Source organism: Genypterus blacodes, unplaced genomic scaffold (assembly GCF_046128005.1).
Source record: "Genypterus blacodes isolate CSIRO-AG114 ecotype Tasmania unplaced genomic scaffold, CSIRO-AGI_Gbla_v1 ptg000076l_1, whole genome shotgun sequence".
Taxonomy (NCBI): domain Eukaryota; kingdom Metazoa; phylum Chordata; class Actinopteri; order Ophidiiformes; family Ophidiidae; genus Genypterus; species Genypterus blacodes.
The window spans coordinates 7216017-7236987 of record NW_027466885.1 but is presented as its reverse complement, the minus strand read 5'-3'; the positions used below and the strand labels follow the sequence as shown (position 1 = coordinate 7236987).

Genomic DNA, 20971 nt, shown 5'->3' with positions numbered 1-20971 from the left:
AAAGTTACTTATCTACTACCAATTTACATTACATATAACAATCGGATCATGTGATTTTACTTTGAAAATTCAAGCAGTTTGTCAACAACAGGTTTTATTAATCAAATTGTAACTGCAACAGGCATGTATCAAAAAGGTCAATACAGCAAAGCCTTTACAAAATCTGGCTTGACACTGAAGCCTTCCCAAAAATGGCTGTCGCAACAAATTGTAAACAGTTTTATCAACAGTCTTACAGCACTTACAGCAAAATACAAATCAGCTAAAGTGAGAAAAGCACCTGTTATCTTTCAAAATGTTTAACACAGAACACAATTTGTGCCACTATACAGAATCAAGAGAGTCGACAAACCAAACGCAAAAGAAATGGAATGTTCAAAAGTCACCCGACCATTTTGTTTCCGTAGAAAAAGGACACAGCCGGAGTTGTTCTTCCTCACAACGACAAAACAAAAAGGCAAAAGGGAGCAGACAGTGCATTCAAAAGACGAGCACACCATGCACTTGATGGGAACAGGAGTTGGTTTGGTCACTTAGCGTAGATTGTGCATAGTTATAAGGCCTCGATCGAGCAGTCCTTTACGTTGCATGTGGCTAACATGAGAGACATTCTGCGAAGAGGGGGAGAGTCGTTTAGAAGCGATCCTAGTCGGGGACGAACACTTTGCATTACCACAGTCGACACCCACCCTCCCTCCCCTTTCCTCCTCTCTCCCTCTTGGTAAGAGATTGGCAAAACCCTGAGTGAGTCGAGTTGCGTCGATCGGAGTCCCAGTTGAGATGCTTGTGTGTCTGTCGCAGACAAAAAAGCTGACGCGTGGGACGCCCGTTGGCGTGGTTATTGGGGGGCGTGGTGGGGGGGGGGGGGGGCGCAGGAGCAGAACGTGTGGTAGCACAGGTGGAGTCACTTATGGCATCTGGATGTGTCTGAATAAGGTTCTGCTCATGGCTTTAACAGTGGGGCGACAGTTCCAAATGAGTACTTCTTCACATCTGTGCTTAAGAAGGCAAACGGAGGAGCCGACGTGATTCACTTCACTTGGGAGGGGGGTGGGGACGACCAACCAGGAGATGCGTAAACAGTCTTTGTAGAGGCAGCAAAAGGACTGGGCTTGTCACATTTTAGTTTCTTTTACACCAGGAAGAATCTTCAATACAAATGCAACGCGGTATACGCTAAAGTCTAAAGGAGAGAGAGTCTGGGGTGTCAATACTCCACTTGTCTCAAAGTCAAATCATTCTTCAAATCTTTGCTTTCAAATGGCACTTCAAAATACCAGGAAAAAGAAACAAACAGGTTTTCTTCAGTTCTTATACTGTTTTCCCCTTAAGTGTCACCAACGCAAAAGTGGTGTTCAGTCAGTAATGCCAAAACTACAGTGAACAAATAAATAAAATAAAGAAAAATTTCAGAAAATACAGCAGTAGCCAAATGAGGTATCTATGTATTGCTCTATGCCAAAAAAAAAGAATTAAAAGTTAAATAAATTAAATAAAATCAGTGGTTTTATCAGATGGGAGGCAAAAGCAACAAAACGTGAACAAGGTGTTGGGACCAGGCGGGGCCGCCCCCCCCCACCTGGTCCCCAGTGTGTGGTGAGGCCCTGAGGCCGGGGTCAGGACACTGAGGTGAAAGGGGGCAAACGAGGAGTGTCAGGATTCTCTGCTTCCCTGAGATATTTCTTTGGAGCTGGTTCCTCTCGCGGCTGCGAGCGCGTTTCCCTCCTGTTGCGCGGCGGTGGCGGTGGCTGCGGCTGCCGTGGCGGACTCCGCCTCCTCCGAGCCGGAGATTTGTTCCTGCTGTAGGCCGACCCAGCTGGCCTTGTTCAGCCCCATGTGGCCCAGCATGGTCTGGGACAGGCGGGTGTCGGAGAAACGGGCCCACTCAGCGAACAGCGGCTCGGCCACGTATGTCATGAAGCCTGCAGGGGTGGAGGAGGACCGAGATGCAGGTCAGGGATACGGATCAGAAACAACATTGAGGTCTGTCTGAATATAACAACGCTCCTTACCAATCTGGATGTTGCCGACTGTACTGGATTCCCTGTCACAAACTGGGCTGACTTCAAGTTTGTGCTTCTTTTCAATGTCTCCTACAGAAACACAATCAAATACATGAGCCTTGAAGCACGCAGGAGAATGGACTAGAATGGAAAGAAAGGCAAAATCGAGCAGAGAGAAAGAAAACCTTGCTGGAAGAACTCGGCTGTCACTTTCTCACTCCACTGCTTGCTGAGCTCCCAGGGTCTGCAGGGGTTACAGATGTCTGCACACTTCAGAGCCATCTGTACGGGGAGGGGAGAAGGGGAAAGGGCAAAGGAGAGCGATTGAAGACTTCAGTTTGAAAGAGATTGCGGAGGTGCGTGGGGACGGCGGACGACAGTGGGGACGGCAGACTGACCTGCAGGATGAAGTGGCGGTGGCTGGCGTTGCTCAAGCACAGGTCATTCTGGTCCAGATGCGTGCGGAACCTGGACAAGTAGTCATTCTGTCTACTGATGTCTGTGGCCAAGATTAAAGAGCCCAAATCCCTCTCCATGTTCAGCCTAAAGAGGTCAAACGACACATTTCATTCCACAAAACTCATCAAAAACATCACTTTGATATCTGCTATTTCAGCTAATGCTGAAGGTGCGGCCGAGCGTGGTGTACTGAAGAATCTGCCTGGCTCACTTAGGAGCATTTGCGTGTCAGACTGACCTGTCGTCTGCAGGCAGGTGGGAGAACAGGCCCGTCTCTCTCAGCAGGCCCACTGCCGACTTCCAGTGGTGGTTTTCCAGAACTGAGGTATTCTGCATATGAGCGGAGACGGTACAGACACAGACAGGCATGTAAGTGAGAGAAACATCTCCGTGCCATGCCACAGTCAAGATGTGTGTGTGTGTGTGTGTGTGGCACGTGTGTCCGGTCTCACCCTATAGAGTGTAGCTAAATAGTGGTCAGTCTTGATAAGGAATGGCTGGTTCACCCCTGGATGGTCCAGATCGTGAGTGGCAGCTGCCAGCAGTCCCAGGAGGAGGTCACGGGAGGTCAGCGACCTGGAGAGCTACACCCACAACAGGACAATGACGCACAAAAAGTCTTTAAGAGCTGACACCCAAAACACACTTGTATCTATGCAACTGTTGCCTGTTGCAAAATATGCAGCAAGATGAGAGGGAGAGTTCATAGAGTTTCCTAGAGTTTGTGCTGCTCTGTAGCTCACCATGGGCTCCCGTAGGTAGCAGTACATGGCCTGGGTGACATCTGCAGCGTGCACAGCGTTGTGGTAGGGGTTACCGCTGTGGTAGTCCTCCTGGACCATGACCAGGAACCTCCAGAGTTTGACCATGTCGAGCTGGTAGAGCTCCACCAGGCCATACTGGTTCAGCAGGTGGCAGGTCAGAGTGATCAGGCTGTTCCCTGCGCAGGAATCGACACGACAAGGAAAAGGAACGTGAGGAAAAAGTCTCCCATCTCTGTGTTCTAGGAGGCTCTTCCACATTCAGTTTGGGGATTTCCAATAATTACTAGAGAGGAGCTGTGAGCCGAGTTACTTGCTGTTCTATTGAGGCTTCTGTCGGTGGATTAGCCCTCTCAATTTCTAATCATTGTTGAAAAGTGCTGCTGCTGTTTCTCCACAGTAAGCAGATGTCTTCCTCACACATCCAGCAGATGGCGCCATTGGCAACACATTGTATCTGAACGCTGGCTTCCAATCGATGCAACTAGTTAACATCATCGTGAGATTAAAAATAATGTCTCACCAATAATTCAGATCATGTTTTAGAGGCAAAACTTACCGTTTGTCAGCCTGTCGAAGAGGAAAATGTCAAAATTCCAGTTTCCGACTTTTTCCAGCATGCACTACAGGGAGTAAAGGGACACAGAGACACAGTAGTGAAGCCATGTGCTATCTGAACAATGTGTGTGTGTGTGTGTGTGTGTGTGTGTGTGTGTGTGTGTGTGTGTGTGTGTGTGTGTGTGTGTGTGTGTGTGTGTGTGTGTGTGTGTGTGTGTGTGTGTGTGTGTGTGTGTGTGTGTGTGTGTGTGTGTGTGTGTGTGTGTGTGTGTGTGTGAGATACTGCAACGTCATACTTTGGCCTGTCCAGTGTAATCTTCATCGAGGATGTGTAGGGGGATTTGCTGGGGGACGCCACGCAGGAGGCGGGACGAGTGCAGGTACCTCTGGAAGCTGAGCAGCCTGTGGACCCTCCGCTCAGGGGCGGCGCTGACCGACGCCGACCCACATCCGCCCAGCGGTGCTACAAACACAAACACACACACACGAAGAGGTGAAATCAAATCTTTATTTCACAAGCTGGTGAGTTTGTGAGATTCCTTCGGACCACACTGTGGGGGGATGAGATACAAACAGAATCACTGCTGACACAGCCACCCACTCTTAAGCCTTTCATCTGGGATCACACACCAGATATGCTTTGTCAGTGGTCTCTCTCACACTCTCTCACACTCTCGCACTCACTCACGTAAACACACACACAAACTCAATGTCTGGATAAACCGATTGCAAACCGGAAACAGCTCAGCATGAGATTGTGTGTCGCTTTTTTCTGAATTTCAACATCTACACACACACACAATATCCACATTGTGTTTAATCTTTTCTAAACAGGTTTCGGTGAGAATAAAGGTAGATATTTTATCACGTAGCCTTCCATGCGACTGATAAAGCTACGGTTTACGGTTAAAGACACACCTTGGCCTTTATCGTCATGTGAAAATATGCGGCCAGGCAGTGACAACTGTTTGTTGTCACGGTCTGGGGCGTAGGCGAGTTGCTGCGTGTCATACTCACTATGGAGAGTTCGGAAGTCGATGCACAGGTACGGGTGGGAGCTTCTTCGTTCGGGTTCAAATCCCACCTGACTTCTCACTCTCACATCTCCTAGAAGAAATGAGCACACAATTCCTCAAGAGTCGTGCCGCTTCCAAAGTGATTTCTATTGGGCTGAATAGTATTCACCAATCATTCTATGACAGATTGAGATGAGTCATTATGTCATTTCGTAACAACGTGACAGTGGTTACAACGCCGGTTAGGCTAGTGTGGCGTTTGCTACAGCCAACAAAGAGGAAGATTGATTTTTGTTTGGTTGCGAATACTATTTGACCCAGGCCTGGTGCTCATAGCTATCCACGTGCGGACATAGTCACACACACACGAACACACACTTCCCCTTAAAGAGAGAATTCAATGAGAGAGATAGGTCGATCAAACAGTCGAGCATGCGATGCCATGTCAGGGACGACCCGCTCTACTATTAGTACTCAGGAGAGGCCACTCGGAGAGAACCTATTGTCCTATCTATCACCTTTTTAGTAGTCAGGCAGAGGAACAGAGGCTCAGGCTCGTGCTCCAGACAGACAGACAGATAGACAGACGGACGGACGGACAGACGGCCAGCCTGCTTGTAAACACTGCAGTCGGGAGCAGAGAGTGCTTAGTGAGGTGAGAGGACGGCGCGAGAACACTGATGCAGTAAAAAAAAAAAGCCAAGTGTGTCTTTCCAGGCAATTGTCTGTACAGCCAGACTCCACACGGCAGCGCACTGATCAAGGTGCAATGCAATGTTTCCAGCACGCCGCGTCGTATGTGCTATTAGATTGAAGTCAAAGCAGTCACGGAGGTTTGTTTCCCCAACCCCGATCTGCGCGTTACTTACTTGCGAACAGCTGTTTGAATACTACACAAGCTCCTAGCAAAATATCAAAAACTAAGAATTACAATTCAAGCCAGAGAGACACGCAAAATGATTCTGAAATACTGAAGAGAAGTGAAATCATATCAGTGGCAAAACACAAATTTTGACCAAGGCAACAGTAACAACATCCATGCACTCCTCTGTGTGTGTGTGTGTGTGTGTGTGTGTGTGTGTGTGTGTGTGTGTGTGTGTGTGTGTGTGTGTGTGTGTGTGTGTGTGTGTGTGTGTGTGTGTGTGTGTGTGTGTGTGTGTGTGTGTGTGTGTGTGTGTGTGAGAGACTCGGACTCTAGAAAACACTGGTCTGCATTGGCGTGCGTCTCCCCTCTTACTCCATTTCCTATCAAACCTACAGAGACAGATGCTTTATTCCAGTGACGTATGAGGTCGCCATCATACTTATCCGAGCAAAGTGATTAAAAAGCTAAAGCGCCTTCCGTCTGCTCTATTAAGTGCTGCTCGCTACCCTGCCTAGAAACACACGGCAGTAAACGTGTAGACGTTAATAAACGTTGGCCGAGGGAATAAACTGAGATTGCAGCTGTATAATTGTTTAAGCAGCAGTTAAGAGCATTTCAACACCGTCGTCCAATAGCTCCTAAAGCGGCCATACTGCAGTGCTCGCTGTGTTTCTGGACTGCAGCCGTATGATGTCAAAGACTTCCGCAAGAGCTTTTTTTTGAAAGAATTTAGGGAAAACCTCATTAAAAACTGATCCATAAATTGAGTGGTGTATGAGAAAAAGCCACAAAATTTTCATTTACCAAGATTGCAGCCTCAATTGGGAATCAAATTCACACGCCGTCATTTTTGAGTAATACAGGTTGGATTTTGGAATCAAGAAGATACGTTGAATTTTTATAATGGGTTGTAGAACTTCTAACGTTCTCGGGTCCATGTGAGAGCTGAAGCCATCTTTAACGCCACTCCTCCTCACTAGATGGTAAGAATCGAGGCGGGGTCGAAAGACGAGAGAGGAGTCGGACGTGGTTGCAGTTTATTTACTGATTACAAGGAGGCGAAGGAGACAGAAGCGCAGGATCTACGTCCGGAAGAAGGCGGGGGATTTTCTGTTTACTGGACAAACATGGAGTTTTGACAGAAGAGGTGGTGAGTGAGCCAAAACACAACACCCGATTGCGCAATCAGCCGTGTGATATTTGCATTGATTACAGCCTGGGGGAGGTAGAAGAAGAAGAAGAAGACGACGACACTTAAAACAACGGTTGGACCTGGGGGCGAAGGAGCCTATTCTGTTCTGCCAGACGTCTTCCTGCCCTGAAGGTTGCGTTTCGTACGAAGTGAATGGAAGCTTTCAGGCCGTCAAGACACCGCTCTCTCAGAACTGCCAGTTACTGGAGAGGGCACTGGAGCGCGGCAGAGTCGGACGGTGATGTCAGCACGGCGGCGGTGGCAGCGGCGAGTGTGTAACGGAACACTCAGGCTCTAATCCAACTATTATCCCCCAGTAATACTACCGATGAGGCAGGCGGCCATGTTTCCCCAACAGTCTAATCTGGGTCACTCGCTGGATGCATTTGAGTCAGCCAAGCGCTGAAGCAGAAACAGAAGCAAACACGGACACACACAGACACACACACACGCGCACGCACAGTATGTACACGCAGAAGCATTTATACACATAAAAACACAGCGTTCAAATCTCCTGCTTGGGGGTCAAGTCTAAAACTGAACGGCAAAGAAATCTGATCCAACCTCCAAATGTCTGGACACTACAGACACACACTCACAACAGAAGCCTATTGTGATAGAGAAGATTATCCAAAGGTCGAGGCTGGAGTGGACTTGAGTGGATTACGGTTTTCACCTCTAATCCATCCGTCCCTTTTGCCATCTCACTGCTTTTAATACACAGTGTCACACAAGAATAAGAAGAAAGTGGACATTGATATAGAGAGGATAAAGCGACTGATATCTGTGTGTGTGTGTGTGTGTGTGTGTGTGTGTGTGTGTGTGTGTGTGTGTGTGTGTGTGTGTGTGTGTGTGTGTGTGTGTGTGTGTGTGTGTGTGTGTGTGTTTGGGGTGGGGGTGGGGGGGTGGGGGTGGGGGGGGGGGGGCGTTGGGAAACACTTACCCAGCATACGGATGTACAGTGCAGTCTGGTCTGAGCTGTCATAGGAGATGGCCCCTCGTCTCTGAACAACAACAAAGACAAAACACACTTGTCAAAGGTTGGTACCAGTATAGTGCTGTTATACATCAACACAAAAGATCCCCCCACACACACGCACACACCTGAGAAACAGAAAGAATGTCAACAAGAAATAAGCTACTTTTTTTAGTCTTTTATTTCTTTCTAAACGTACTGTACATCCACACACACCCTGATAAGTGAAGGGTGGTGTAACGCTTTCGAATCGGCGCTGCGTTTTGTGTGTGCGTGCGCAGACCGGCTCCACACTGATAAACATGTTCCAGCCCCATATCATCTGGCTGATACAACACACACACACACACACACACACAGTCATGCGAGAAGACACGTGTTATGTGGACACATGCGTGGAAAAAACAGTCGACTATTTGGATTCCTTCCAATAGATAAGTGAATAAATGCTGCCACGCCTTTCAGACGGATTTTTGGACTTATTGCGTCGTATCTTATCTTTAGTTTATTCCATTTTCAGTTTAGTTAGCGGCTGGATTGAATGGTATACAGCCTACTGGTACTTCATATTCTGCCTTGTGTTCTAAAAAATGGAGGCCATATTCGGTTAAATGCAGTCAAACAGTGTGTTAGAGTGTAAGTGTGTTCCTTTTTATTGGGCCGGTCTGATCCCTGGTTTCCAAATCGACGGCTCCATTTACACCGTGTGCATTAACAGCTGCTCTCCTCCTGGACACATTATCCACATACGGAGAGCCGATCGTGTTACTTGCACGCGGGCCGTTGCGTCGAACGCTCGTCCCCCGCTTCTTCCTTTAGAGCTCCGTAGCACCGTCATCAATCATTCATGGGATTGAATGACTTTTAGGGACTCCCCTTGACTTGAACAACTTGAGTGTACGAGAGCGAGCCGAGGAGGAGGCGGCGTTGCGTTTTACACCTCGCTACATGCGATAGGAGATCGGATGGCGGCGCGAGGCCGCACGAGGCCGCACGCGGCCGCACGCGGATCGGATAGCGATACCCACAATGCGTCCTGCGAGCACTTACACCTCGAGTTGACGCAACCTCATTATCCGGTCATCTGTTCCTGACAACAAAGAGGGACGTTGATGCAAAATAGGAGCGGGAGCGAACACGGCTACAGGACGGACAATGCGATTTCGTAGTTTGCTGAAGTCAACAACACCATTACGTTGCCATGGGTCGCTGGGCGGGAGGCGTCTGCGACAGGCTCAGCTCTCCCTGCTCTCCCTTCTTGGGGGCTTTAACCTCGTCTAGGGTTACTCAAGACGGGCCGCTTGGTTCACCCGCCCCCGTGCCAACAGACCGATGGCCTGGCTGGTGATGGTTTACGGGTTTTGCCTCTCTCGTCTCAAGAATACGACCATTTCTTTTTGTGACCGTCGTCCCACTCCGGTACGCATTCTAAAAGCTGACAAAACTTTTTCTACTAATGCTGGACAATAACTCCATTTTGTTGTTCTCCTTCTCCCTCTCTCTCTCTCTCTCTCTCTCCATATACCCAGATGGTAACACATTTCTCACATAGAGATATGATGATTAACAGGCCCGTGTGCCAAAATGAATAATAGCAAAAGTTTGATTTGAATACAATCTGCCACAGTGTGACATCTAAAAAACACATAAAAAGGGTTTGTTCTGGAAAAAACATTTGAATCTATTGATTGAGGACATGTTTGCCTTACGAGTCTGGAGCACGTTGTTGTTTCTGCAAAACAAAACCCATTCACTGCTGCTAATGCTCTTATCCATATTAAGACAAAGCTGTAATCATTAAAGGCCTCGCATGAGTTTGCAGTTCTTCTGTCGCTCGTCTCAGGTTGAAGTTGGCGAGAGAGCCGCGCTGAGGTAATCAAACCCCTGTAGACTTAACAGAGTGTGAGGTTCTACCTGCTTGTAACAAACCTATCAGGAGATTCTGTCAGTCAGGTCTGGTTTCTAAATACACACACACACAGGCCTGAGAGGAGGCGGGAACATCTGTGTGGGCGTTTCCAAATTGGTGGCAAGACCGAAATCCACTCAGGCTCATATCATGGAGGGACAGTGGACCAGATGGGGCCGAAACATCTGTCTACAGACCAGGACCGTATGAACACACACACACACACCCACACACACAAACACGCGCAGACAGAAATGTACATGTTTGTACACTTATAATTTCATATCCAAGGATTAGTAATGAGTCTCCTTTATACACACACACACACACACACACGCGCACACATTCACACTAAGCGCATGACAGCAGCCAATCCAAGGCTAATATTTTACCGGCTTGCAAACAGCTTGACTCAGGGTGGGTAATCTGCAAAGCTGTATTTTAGTGTCAACAGGCTTCTGTGTTTACACACAGCACCGGTGGTTAGTGTGAGCAATATAGATTGTTTGTATGGATGCATGGGTGTGTGTGTGTGTGTGTGTGTGTGTTGGAGGGGGGAGGGGGTGTATTGGCTGCATCTTACATGAGAACTGCACAATGCTGGCAACAACACTGGGGATGGATGGAAGAGTGACCAGCCCTGCCAACACTTGCTCAAACAAACCTTTTGGCCACTGCCACACACACACACACACACACACACACACACTATCAACCAGCTGGTACTTAAGTGGACACTGGCATGCTCCCTTGAGAGCTGGTAAGGAGGCGGTAGTGCAAACTCTTTGTCAATGTCACATTCCCACTGAGATGAAAGACGGAGAAAGTCAGAAAGTCACGTTTTACCCTTGAGAACAACCAGCCCACAACACACAACTGTGCCACGCCTTGCAGTGCCAACACACACACACACACACAAACACACACACAAACACACACAATACACCTCCCATGGTCCGACATTTATGCTTCACAGCAGAGGGCGATGGGAAATACGGGAGCAAGAGAGCGAGCACATGATGTAATGAAGGTCACGGGTGGGTTGAACTTGCAAAGTCACAGACACAAGAATGAATTTCAGGCCTTTGGATCATTCCGTATATCTGGGAGGGGTTTCCTTTGCACACGCACACAATCAAAATGGAACAGTATCAAGAATGTAGTCCAGCAATAGATACTGTAGATGGCTTATCTTTACTCTCGTCACCTGATCTTAAAAACTGCTGACAGTGAATACAGGAACAACGTCGCTCTGAAAAAAACACAGACGTGATTTGCATTTATGTCCCGTATTCAAAGTCTAAGCTGCTAAGAAACTCGTCAGAAAAAGGTTTAAACTAACAATTAAGTTATGGTCAGAGTTTCTAGTTATCATTTCAGACATTCCACAGTATCTGACATTGGGAATCATTTACCTACAGAATCCATCAAAACTGGGGAATGTTCATTAGAGAACCCCAGTGATTGTTAGAAGCTAAATGTCATCATCCAGCCGTCTCCAGCATTCATCAGGTCTATGTGACAGTGCATATCCGTGGCAGAGCCTGTTGACCACCCGGATAATAATCATTTACTGTAAATAGCTGGGTGCTCCCGGGACAGGGATAGTAAATAGCATTTCAATCTCTCCCCCTGTATGGGCACTTTTAGGTTCTTGCACGACGGCCTCTGGGAAGGGAGACGTCTGATTGTGAAAAGAATTCTCCAGTTTGTCAGCTTCAGAATCAAGCGCCTGCTCAAATTCTGGCCTGTTTTGCCACCTTCATTTCGTAAGAAAAAGAAGGAAAGAGAAGAAAAAATCGCCTGTGTGGGTGAGCAGCCTAAACTTGCCTGCAAGTGAAATAAGTGTGAACACAGGCGGGCGAGCAATACACAAAAAAATGAAATTGAATTTTCGCACGATTTCACATCGAGCACAGGCTGGCGAAAACAAACCGGTCCAAGTTTTTGCATAGACTTTTCTCTCCACCGCCTGCAACGCATTATCACCTCTCATTAGGTAACAATGTTCCGGGATTGGTGCGACAGAGTTACACCCGTTTAAATATAAAGCTATTTGCGAGGTGTTTTGTAAGGGATATGTGGCGACGGGGCCGCTGCTGCTGCTTCTTCTTCTTCTTCTTTCTTACGCCACGATTTGTAAAACGCATTCATCTGCTGCTGTTGCTACTAACCAAACACCTGCAGCCACACTGGTGTTTGCGCTCCGTGTCTGCAGACTGAGAGAACAAGCTAAATTCCATTTTTTTGTTGTTTGGAGTACAGTGCGGGCATACACGCATACATCTATTCATTCTGCTAACTAAGGTGTCCCTGTTGACTCGTGTACACAGTCGGCGCTCCGTCTCTTACCTCTTCTTTGTCTTTTAGGGGGGGGAGGGGGTCAACAAGCACTCGGGTTTCTGAGGTGGTGAGGTCACACGATGTCAAATCTCCGAGTGCGTGCGTAACCTCAGGTCTTAAATATTTGACATTTGACTTCGGTTAAACATATGCTGACAATATTACAAAGGTTGGGCAACATGAACCAAAGTAGCCTGACTGGAATCCGGTGAAATCCTGCCAACAGAGGTGTGTCAAATATCTAGGTTTTGTCACAGTTCACAGCTGCTGTATTGTTCCTATGACGTGTGTACAAAAGGAAGTAGAGTCACGTATTGTGTACGTGTGTGTGTAGAGGAGAATGCATCGCAAATATGCAAATTCAACACGACGGCTTAGTTGAAATGACAAACTATTTTGTTTGTCGTCAAAACATTTGGCCAATCCTTTTCAATGGTATGCAACAGGCCTGGAGTCTGACGCAGGAGCCGGCGTATCCCCGTTCTTCCCCCTTTTCAAAGAGCGATACAACTGGTCCTCCATGTCGGTTTATCATCAAAACAGTTTTAGGGTTGATGACGGGCCGATTGCAGGGGCAGCTGGGGCCGAGCTAATGAGGAAGCCAGCCGTGTTCCCATAAACGGACGCGTCAGAAACAAAGCAGAGCACGTATGCAGGCCGCGCACGCATGTAAATACTCCAGATAAAAGCGGCCCGGACTCGGCACAGTTTCATAAACCCTCTGAGTTATGACCTCTTGCAGCGCTCTGCTGTGTGGGACGGCACATTCCAGTAAGTGAGTGCTAGGCCGTAAACACAGACTTTACTGCAAAGGTTTGGAGTGAGTGAGAGTATGTGTGTGCGCTCTGGCCACTGCCAACACAAGACCGTAGATTGAGTCTACCTGTTGTAAAGCCGTTTTATGAGAACACGGTCCACTCCGACACACTCCAGCTCCAGTGAGTTTGTGAGAGAGGGCGGCTGGTATGAGGAGGAGAGGCCTGGGGTGGAATGACTGGGCCTCAGCTGGTGAGAGACACAGCAGAGACGTTGTCGCCGCCGAACAAAGCGCCGTGCTTGTCGAGCAGTAAAAATATCAACAAGCAATGCTTTTTTTCCTTTTTTTTTTACTGGCGAGTAAAGTGTCATAAAATGATTTAAGCCTTCTTTACACAGCGCTTTAAGAGGCCTTGTATAAATGCGCTTTTACCAGTGCTCTATGAAACAAGCAGAGTTAAGCGGTGGGGGATGGGGGAGACCTGCTCCATATTCTCACAGGCTGTCTACTCTGCAGTGGAATTTCATTCATTTCAAACATCATCCCCAGGCTCTAATTGCTTCTCTGGCCCAGCTAAACGCTCCCGTTTGGAAGTCCTCGCCATCTGAGGGAGGCAAACAAGAAGCAGGTCTCTCGTTGGCGTGTTAGGGGGACGGCTTGTGATCGCGAGCAAAAAACAATAAGGAGGGTTCTTGTTTCCTGTGCGGCCTCACGTCGGGCCTGTGGGGCGACAGCAGAATACCATCAATATTCAGCCTCAGCAGTTGGCCCTGACACTGTGTCGGTTAACGTTTTGATGTGTGGAGCCACATTCTCACGGCCGATTGCACCCAACACTGCAGCACAAAAACAGAATGGTCATGTGATAAGAGCCCCCCCCCCCCAGCTGCCCCCCCCTCCTCTCCCCATCCCCCCTCCGCACACTAATTCAACTGCAGAGGATGTAAGGTTTGTTTATTAACAAAAGAATCCACGTCCCGGCCTAACGAGCCGCCGGGTTTGGAACTTGGAAGCGCTCTGAGGGTTAAAGTTTTTGGTGAAACATTGTGAAACGGCCGGGCTCAGAGTCTGAACGGCTCCTTCAGCATTCTTACCACATCCTGAAACGACGTCAACCCGATGGCACCGCGAAAGAAAAAAAAAATAGAGGCCTTATCGTTTCAGTTAAGATCAACAGAGTGACTCCCTTTCGACAGACGCGCGGTACTGGATTCCTTATCTCATCTCTGCACAAAACAACCCCAAGTGTTGATGAAACAACAAACGCAATCTGCCGCTCTTATGCATAGGCCTATGGTACATGTATGTCCAACACCTAAACATATCATTCAAACTGGAAAAGGCCACTCCATGCCACTCCGACTATGATATTATTGAGAAAGCCGTGGAGAAAACAACCTTCCCAGCATTTTCCCTCCCCCCCTACTGTTGTCAAAAGCCACGTGACTACCCGGGGCCTCATCAATACACCACATCTGCTCATCGATTCTTATTACTGGCACCAAATGCAGACACGGAGGCCACACGGTGCGGGAGTGTACCCAGTCCTGCCATGCGTAATATCTCCCGGATGTAAACAAGGGCTGGCAAAGCGTGACGCCGCCATCCTCCTCTTTGTGCGAATATATGTGTCCAATGTAAACGCGCATCACAAGTGTTGGTTCGATGGGAAGCGGCACATGACTTGCAGCTTTCCCATACTGCAGCTCCTTTGTTATTGCAGCAATCTAATCCGTCTCAGTCCTGTGTTTACATCCACTCAAGATACGCCAAGAGGGAACAGTGTGCTTTTCCTCAACACGAGCAATAAGTTAAATTGTGTAACCCTTCTCGCTTTAAAAAGGGAGTAAACAAGCTGCAAACATGCGTGATAATAAAAACAGAAGAGGCACTGTAACAGACAAGTGAACCCATTTATTGCATGCCATTGCTTGTTGCAACGCCTCTTCAGCAGCATATTTACACCCAATCATATGCCATTCCACGACCACAGAGATATTCTTCTGAGACTTGGTCGTCTCTTCGGCCCCTACTCTTTCGTCCCCTGTTTACGAGAGGAAATGTCTTCATTGAAGCCGGCGAGCGAGCGAGCAAGAGAGGGGGGTGGGGGAGAGAAAGACAGAAAGAAAGAGAGGGAGAGAGAGAGAGAGGGAGCGTGTGAGTGAGCGGAACAAGATAGCCAGTGAAAGAAACGAGACTGAGACTCTGGCCATCTGTGAGTCTGGCGGCGAGCCAAACCACTGCCCCCAGAGCCCAGGCACATGCCTAACTGCCTCTCTCTCTGCAATGGCAGTCCGGCCCTGCTTCCACAAACAACAGGCCTGTGGAACCACACACAAAAACACAGCAGCCACCAAGGACAAATGCACCCTTATGGTCATAAATAGGGCCCCCAAACAAAATATTTGTAGAAGTGTAATTGCTCTGTGACAAAGGCTGAGTGACACTGCTGACTGAGTGCGTGAATGTTTATCCAATTCTGCCAATATTCAATCAAAGGAAAAACAACTACGTCAGCAGAGCTCTCCAGCAGCAGCAGCAGCTCCGTCCCTGAATAGCTCTCTGTCAAAGTCTTTGAACCAGTGCATAAAAATACTTGTGAATCTTGACTTAATTTAGTTTCAAAATTACAAGCAAATCAATTTTTTTCATTTCACTTCCAGGAAATTCCCTTAAGAGTTCAGCTTACCGGGTTACAAAAGAGCAGATTTCCTCAATACCTGCTGGTATTTAGCCTGCAGTTGGTTTTGTTTTATTTGCTAGTTTTGAAATATCAACCACTGAGACAAAATTAAAGGCCAGAAGGATGAATGGGATTTTTCTGTGTTGTAGCACTAAAATTTTTCAGTAGATTCTGGTACAAAATGCTAATAATACCGCTGCAGAATGCACTTCCACTGCATTTTGGGTATAATACTACTTATCCCCAACAAAATAATACAATGACAGCACCTCTCATAATGCAATGCACCAACTGAAAATGAATTCTGGGCCGATTGCATATCAAACAGAGAGTCTGACCAAGAAACAACAACACACTTTTGTTTTTGTGCTGTGAGCAATCTAGCCTTCGGCTAAGATGAGTCGTATACTCTTGATGTTTTGTCTCCAGTGATCCCATCTGTGATCTTAGAAGCAAAGTCAGCCATGTCTCCATAACTTAAGTCCCTGAGTGATGATTGAGCAGCACTGACAATAGATGGGAGATCAAATCAAGATTGTATGGACTGTTATATGCAATGATGCAATGGTGGTCAACATCTAACTACAGTGACAATATGTCTGCAAACGCCAAAACTGGCCCCGTGACCACAGTGAATAGGAGCACATACCCAGAGCCTTTGACACACACACACACACACACACACACACACACACACACACACACACACACACACACACACACACACACACACACACACACACACACACACACACACACACACACACACACACACACACACACACACACACACGGCCGTGTATTAGCCTTTGACAGAGTTGTGATGGTGTGGTAGGTTCAAAGCGGACACACATGGGTGGTTATGTGGAGCAGAGTCGTGCACAAAGGGATAATGGACGGCCCATTGAAGAGAACGCTCTCACAGTCAACATCGGTGACTTAATGCTTAGTTAATGGGGAAAGGCCATGCAATACTGTGGGATTCTTCTTGTAGGACCTGACCCAGGGCAGGTCAGGATACACCATACTGCTCCAATACACAACTCTAAGTGTGTTTAACAAGTTATATCGCAGCCATTTGAGTTATTGAATCAGGAATTTGTGTGCAGGATTTGACCAAATTAAGGCTTGAAACCCACAGAACGTACTGGACAAAGTCTAATGGGTGGCACACCATCTGAGACGTGTTCACACACAAAAACACTGACTCAACACTTGGCTTATACGCTGGAGATGCAACGTACCACCCGTGCCAGTTCCTCTGTGTGCACGAGAGTCAAACAGAACACAACCCCACAACGTGAACACCGTTTAGTAGAGCCCACATTTTGCTCTATAGTGTCAGAGCCGGAATATAAGGGCGAGCTTCTGACAGCTACGTTTCCAGAAGTCTGAGAAAGCAGGAAATTACTGTATGACTCAGTGATTTATGTTCCTTCTGTCAATGTGACAAGGGATGTTAACATAAATAACAATTTGGCACGTTCCCTCTGACAAATGTGGCAACCGGTGTATTGGGTATCATCCTGTCAAAGTGTAAGCCAATAGGGCTATGTATCTGTGGGCAACGTGCACTAATGAAAAGTGGCTTTGGTAGATGGCTAGTTGGAGTGTGTTTTAGGTCTAAGAGATAAGAAAATGTGGTGTGTGTGTGTGTGTGTGTGTGTGTGTATATGTGTGTGTTAGGGCCTAGCTGCAACAACCTGAAACAACCACCTGCAAGATTCCTGTGGATCATTCACATATTTGTTGAAACGGTTTGGTTTGTAAAGGCCCTTGTGTGCTTCATAGCAACAAAGACATTGGAAGTGAATCATTTTAAAAAGGCAAAATAAGAGTGTGTTTCTTTTATTTACCTGTGACAACTGCCTTGGATCAGGAGCCCCGAACAAAGATGAGCTGGAGCTGAAACTAATGGCTCCCCTCCGGCTGAGGACATGCTTGGGAACCGGCCTGTCCAGAGGCAACACCGGCAGCTGATAACATACTTCCATTGAGTAGTCAGGGCTGGATCCGAATCGAAAATGTGAAAAAAATCAAATAAAATACAGATACAATGAGGAAGATGAACAACTAGATAATTAGAAAATGTTCCAAAGCAGGGGCAACAAAAAATAAATAAAAAATAAAAATCAATAGTGTGAAAACGTTCAGTTCTAGAGCTGCAAAGTATTTCTGTTCATTATTAGCGATTCAAAACTTGTCCAGATCGCCTTCATTGATGGTGCGTTCACGTCTACCGCCACCGTTTAACCTCCTTTGGATTCATTCCGTAAGAAAATGTTCATACTGCTGTTGCATTCGCTCCTTTCCTTCTCATTTCACTCAAATCGTGGCCCACGAACGTAGGAGACCTTCTTCTTGCCATTTTCTGGCTCTTTATGAAAACGCTTCCTCATTTTTCAGGGGCAAAGAGAAAACGCTGGATCCGCTCTCTCCCTCTCGTCGCAGATCCGCATGATCACATATCCCCCCCAAAATGAAAACAAAAGGCACGGCCACTTCCAGAAAAAAATGTCATCAGCAGCAGCGGAGCATATTGGAAGAAGCAAAACGCCGGGCGGATGAAGTGAGGCAGGAGAGGAGCCGGGGCGAGAGAGAACGGAGCCGAGGCGAGGCGAGGCGAGGCGGAGAGGTCTTCAAAACGGAGGAACACAATCAACATGTAGGGCTTTTCCGTCCTTTTTCTTCTTCTCCCCCCTCCCCGCACAATGAAGGAGCAGTTGTCTAATTCAGCGTCAAAACACACAAAGTGCCCGCTTCAGTGAGGGAACCCCGACGTTCACCTCATTCACTGCGACCCCGGCGGCGTTCAGAAGAAGTCAAAATGAACCGCAGAGCTAAATGATTCACCAAAAACGGCAGACTAACACGCTGAAGTTTGTTTATTTCCTTAAGACTATCTACCTAACGACCTAAACGTTAGCCTACTGTACGATTTTAAAGCACACACACCACCTGCCAGAAATGGTGCTGTTGGAGCTAAAGCAAAAAACGCCCTTGTGTAATCTCGACCAATAGCGTCAACGTAAGCAATGTAACCTTTACGCTGATTGGACGGCGCGCTCATAATCTTTACAAAGGCGCGCGTGAATGGCTACGCGGCCAGGGCGATCCCAAGACCGATATGAGCAGTCGTTTGCAGACGGCGTGGACCTTCTCAAGGGTATTCCTCCACAACGGGGCTTGCCCTGCAGCGGTCCACATCATTGCTTGTGATTACCTTCCTCTCATGACTCATACTACTTGGGAACTGGGACTCACCGAGTTTCAAATGCAGCCGAGGAAAATACAGTGAAATGTTGCTGTTGTTATTGTTGTTAGGCTGAGGCAAGTTGTTCCATATGACTGCTAGTGGTGACTCAATAGATTTGACTACATAAATAATCACTTTGATTGTGAACCGGCGCTGTTCTGTTTCAATCTGTGTTCATTTTATTGTGTCAATGAGAGTTCGGTCATTGGTTTTCTGCAGGGTAACATATGGTTAATCAAGCTACAGCTGAGTATGTCAAATAAAATGTCCTTAGTAAGGCCATGCAGCATTAAGGGAAAGATTAAGATTTTATTAGTGTTTTGTGTCATGCTGGGGTGCAGAGGGACAATGGTGCAATGTGCCATGGCAACAGTCAGGCTTGGTGCCAATGGAGGCATAACCACCCCCATCTCTATTTCCATGGGTCTGAAAGCAGGTCCCCACCATCACACCCCCCACAAAGAAGTCCTGCATCCTTTCCAAACAGCTAAGGCAACAGCAGATCGCACAGAGCCATATGCAGAGGAGGGCTCTGTATTAAAAGTGTTCCCACTTTACCTGTCTGAAATTAGTTTACTGAGTGAGAATACAAAAGTAACACTTTTAAAGACGACCTCATCAGCCTCACATGGAATTTTACGCATTTCCGCTGTTTTTGCAAAGAGTACAAGCCTGTTGTTGCCAGACATTTGAGAAACCACTTGATCTAGCAAATTACTACATCAATGGACTGTCAAAGCATTTGCGCACAGGACAGTACACACACACACACACACACACACACACACACACACACACACACACACACACACACACACACACACACACACACACACACACACACCTTTATCCCATGGCAGGTGTTCACCAGTCAAGACTCAGGTCTCAGGAGCTCTGGGAAGACAGGAAACAGGTGAGCTGCATACCTGCTGATTCCCCTTAGGGTCACAGGTATCTGCTGGCGAAGCTGCTCTCTGTGGCTTAAAATCTCTGTGGAGAGGTTTTGTGATGAGCTGTGGTGTCTCTAATTGATTCACCTGTTACCGTTTGACAACACTGCGAACATCACAGGGGGGGTCATTATCTGTTGCTTCATTGCCCAAGCAGCATCTCTACTCCCTAGTGCTCCTCATGTACGTATTCTATAGTAAATCTATGCGCTTATATTTGTAAACAAACACACATGGCACTGTTACAAACACATGTGCAAGCAGAGTTTTGACAGGTTCAATCAAAGATCAGTTGACCACATTGGTTGAGCAATTATCTATTTGCAACAGCAAGCATACCACATTATTTCAAAACAGAATCACCACATCAATAATTTCATTTAGGAGAAACATTTTTGAGGTGTCAAACCAAATTCCAGAAAAATGTGTATATAGTGCCACCCTGTGGTCAACGTGGGTACAGGTATTTGCTATAAATGGACGGGCTGATATTTTCATCAAGATACTGTCAAATTATACCTGCGTATTGCCTACTAAATGTAAACTATTTTTTGACAAACCTGGTTAAGTTTAATCATACAACTAGTTACATTTTTGGCACATCTCTGCATGGTGTACCTGGAAAAGTGAAATGTCACAATTTCAAATGAAGCATCTGTTAAAATCCAATTGCAATATAATCACAAGTACAGTATTTAAGCCTTATGTTCGGTGATAGTAAATGCTTGATGTTCGTAATGCGACTACTTGACGTAGCCTTATCCTCTTTCTACCACTAGATGACGCCCATTGACTCAAAGCTGATGCCTTGTGCTCCAGTCAGAGAAGGTCAGTGGACGCTATTATGTTCATCCAAGCAGACCTCGCCACCGGAACAGTTTGGTAATTTGTAAAGAGTTTACATTTTATAGATAAAGGTAATGTTTTGCCAGTCAAAATCAACAACGAGCAAGCAGGCACTTGCGTATCAACATGATGAGCAAAACCACCACATGGGTGCAACGGGGAATTAGCTCAAATGGTAGAGCGCTCGCTTAGCATGCGAGAGGTAGCGGGATCGATGCCCGCATTCTCCAAGGTGAATCTTTTTTCATACTTGTCTTAAAAATGCAGCTGTTTTCGTCCTGTCACTTTTGCTATATCTGCTTAACAATCCCAGCAACAATTTTTATCGCAAGTCACGCGAATATATGTATCAACTTGTGTTTATGTTTGTTTATGTCATGGCCAGAACGACGTACGA

The 20971-nt window shown here is 46.9% G+C and overlaps 1 protein-coding gene and 1 non-coding gene across 4 annotated transcripts; one reads left to right on the top strand and one right to left on the bottom strand.

Moving 5' to 3' along the window:
* Positions 1–77: 77 nt before the first annotated feature.
* On the bottom strand, positions 78–18510 carry pde7a (phosphodiesterase 7A). Of its 3 annotated transcripts, none has more exons than XM_076158220.1 (12): positions 17379–18510; positions 7798–7858; positions 4799–4888; positions 4078–4244; positions 3783–3846; positions 3206–3402; positions 2915–3046; positions 2701–2792; positions 2402–2546; positions 2189–2285; positions 2013–2093; positions 78–1922 (listed from the first exon to the last, which is right to left on the bottom strand). In XM_076158220.1, exons 1-12 carry the CDS (start codon positions 17514–17516, stop codon positions 1654–1656), a joined length of 1533 nt encoding a protein of 510 aa, XP_076014335.1. In that variant the 5' UTR covers positions 17517–18510; the 3' UTR covers positions 78–1653. The 3 variants fall into 3 exon arrangements, with proteins under 3 accessions (XP_076014335.1, XP_076014336.1, XP_076014337.1); XM_076158221.1 differs by having other exon boundaries at positions 4799–4885; XM_076158222.1 differs by lacking the exon at positions 4799–4888.
* Positions 18511–20731: 2221 nt separating this feature from the next.
* Positions 20732–20804, top strand: trnaa-agc (transfer RNA alanine (anticodon AGC)). Its single transcript has one exon. It is a non-coding gene; the product is annotated as a tRNA-Ala (tRNA).
* The last annotated feature ends 167 nt before the right edge of the window (positions 20805–20971 follow it).

Excerpts from the sequence above, each read along its gene's own strand:
- pde7a (XM_076158220.1), bottom strand. The coding sequence starts at position 17,516 with ATGGAAGTATGTTATCAGCTGCCGGTGTTGCCTCTGGACAGGCCGGTT. Across the intron at positions 2,286-2,401 it reads ACCGCCACTTCATCCTGCAG|ATGGCTCTGAAGTGTGCAGA; the intron begins GTCAGTCTGCCG and ends CTCCCCGTACAG. Across the intron at positions 2,094-2,188 it reads AGCCGAGTTCTTCCAGCAAG|GAGACATTGAAAAGAAGCAC; the intron begins GTTTTCTTTCTC and ends GTGTTTCTGTAG.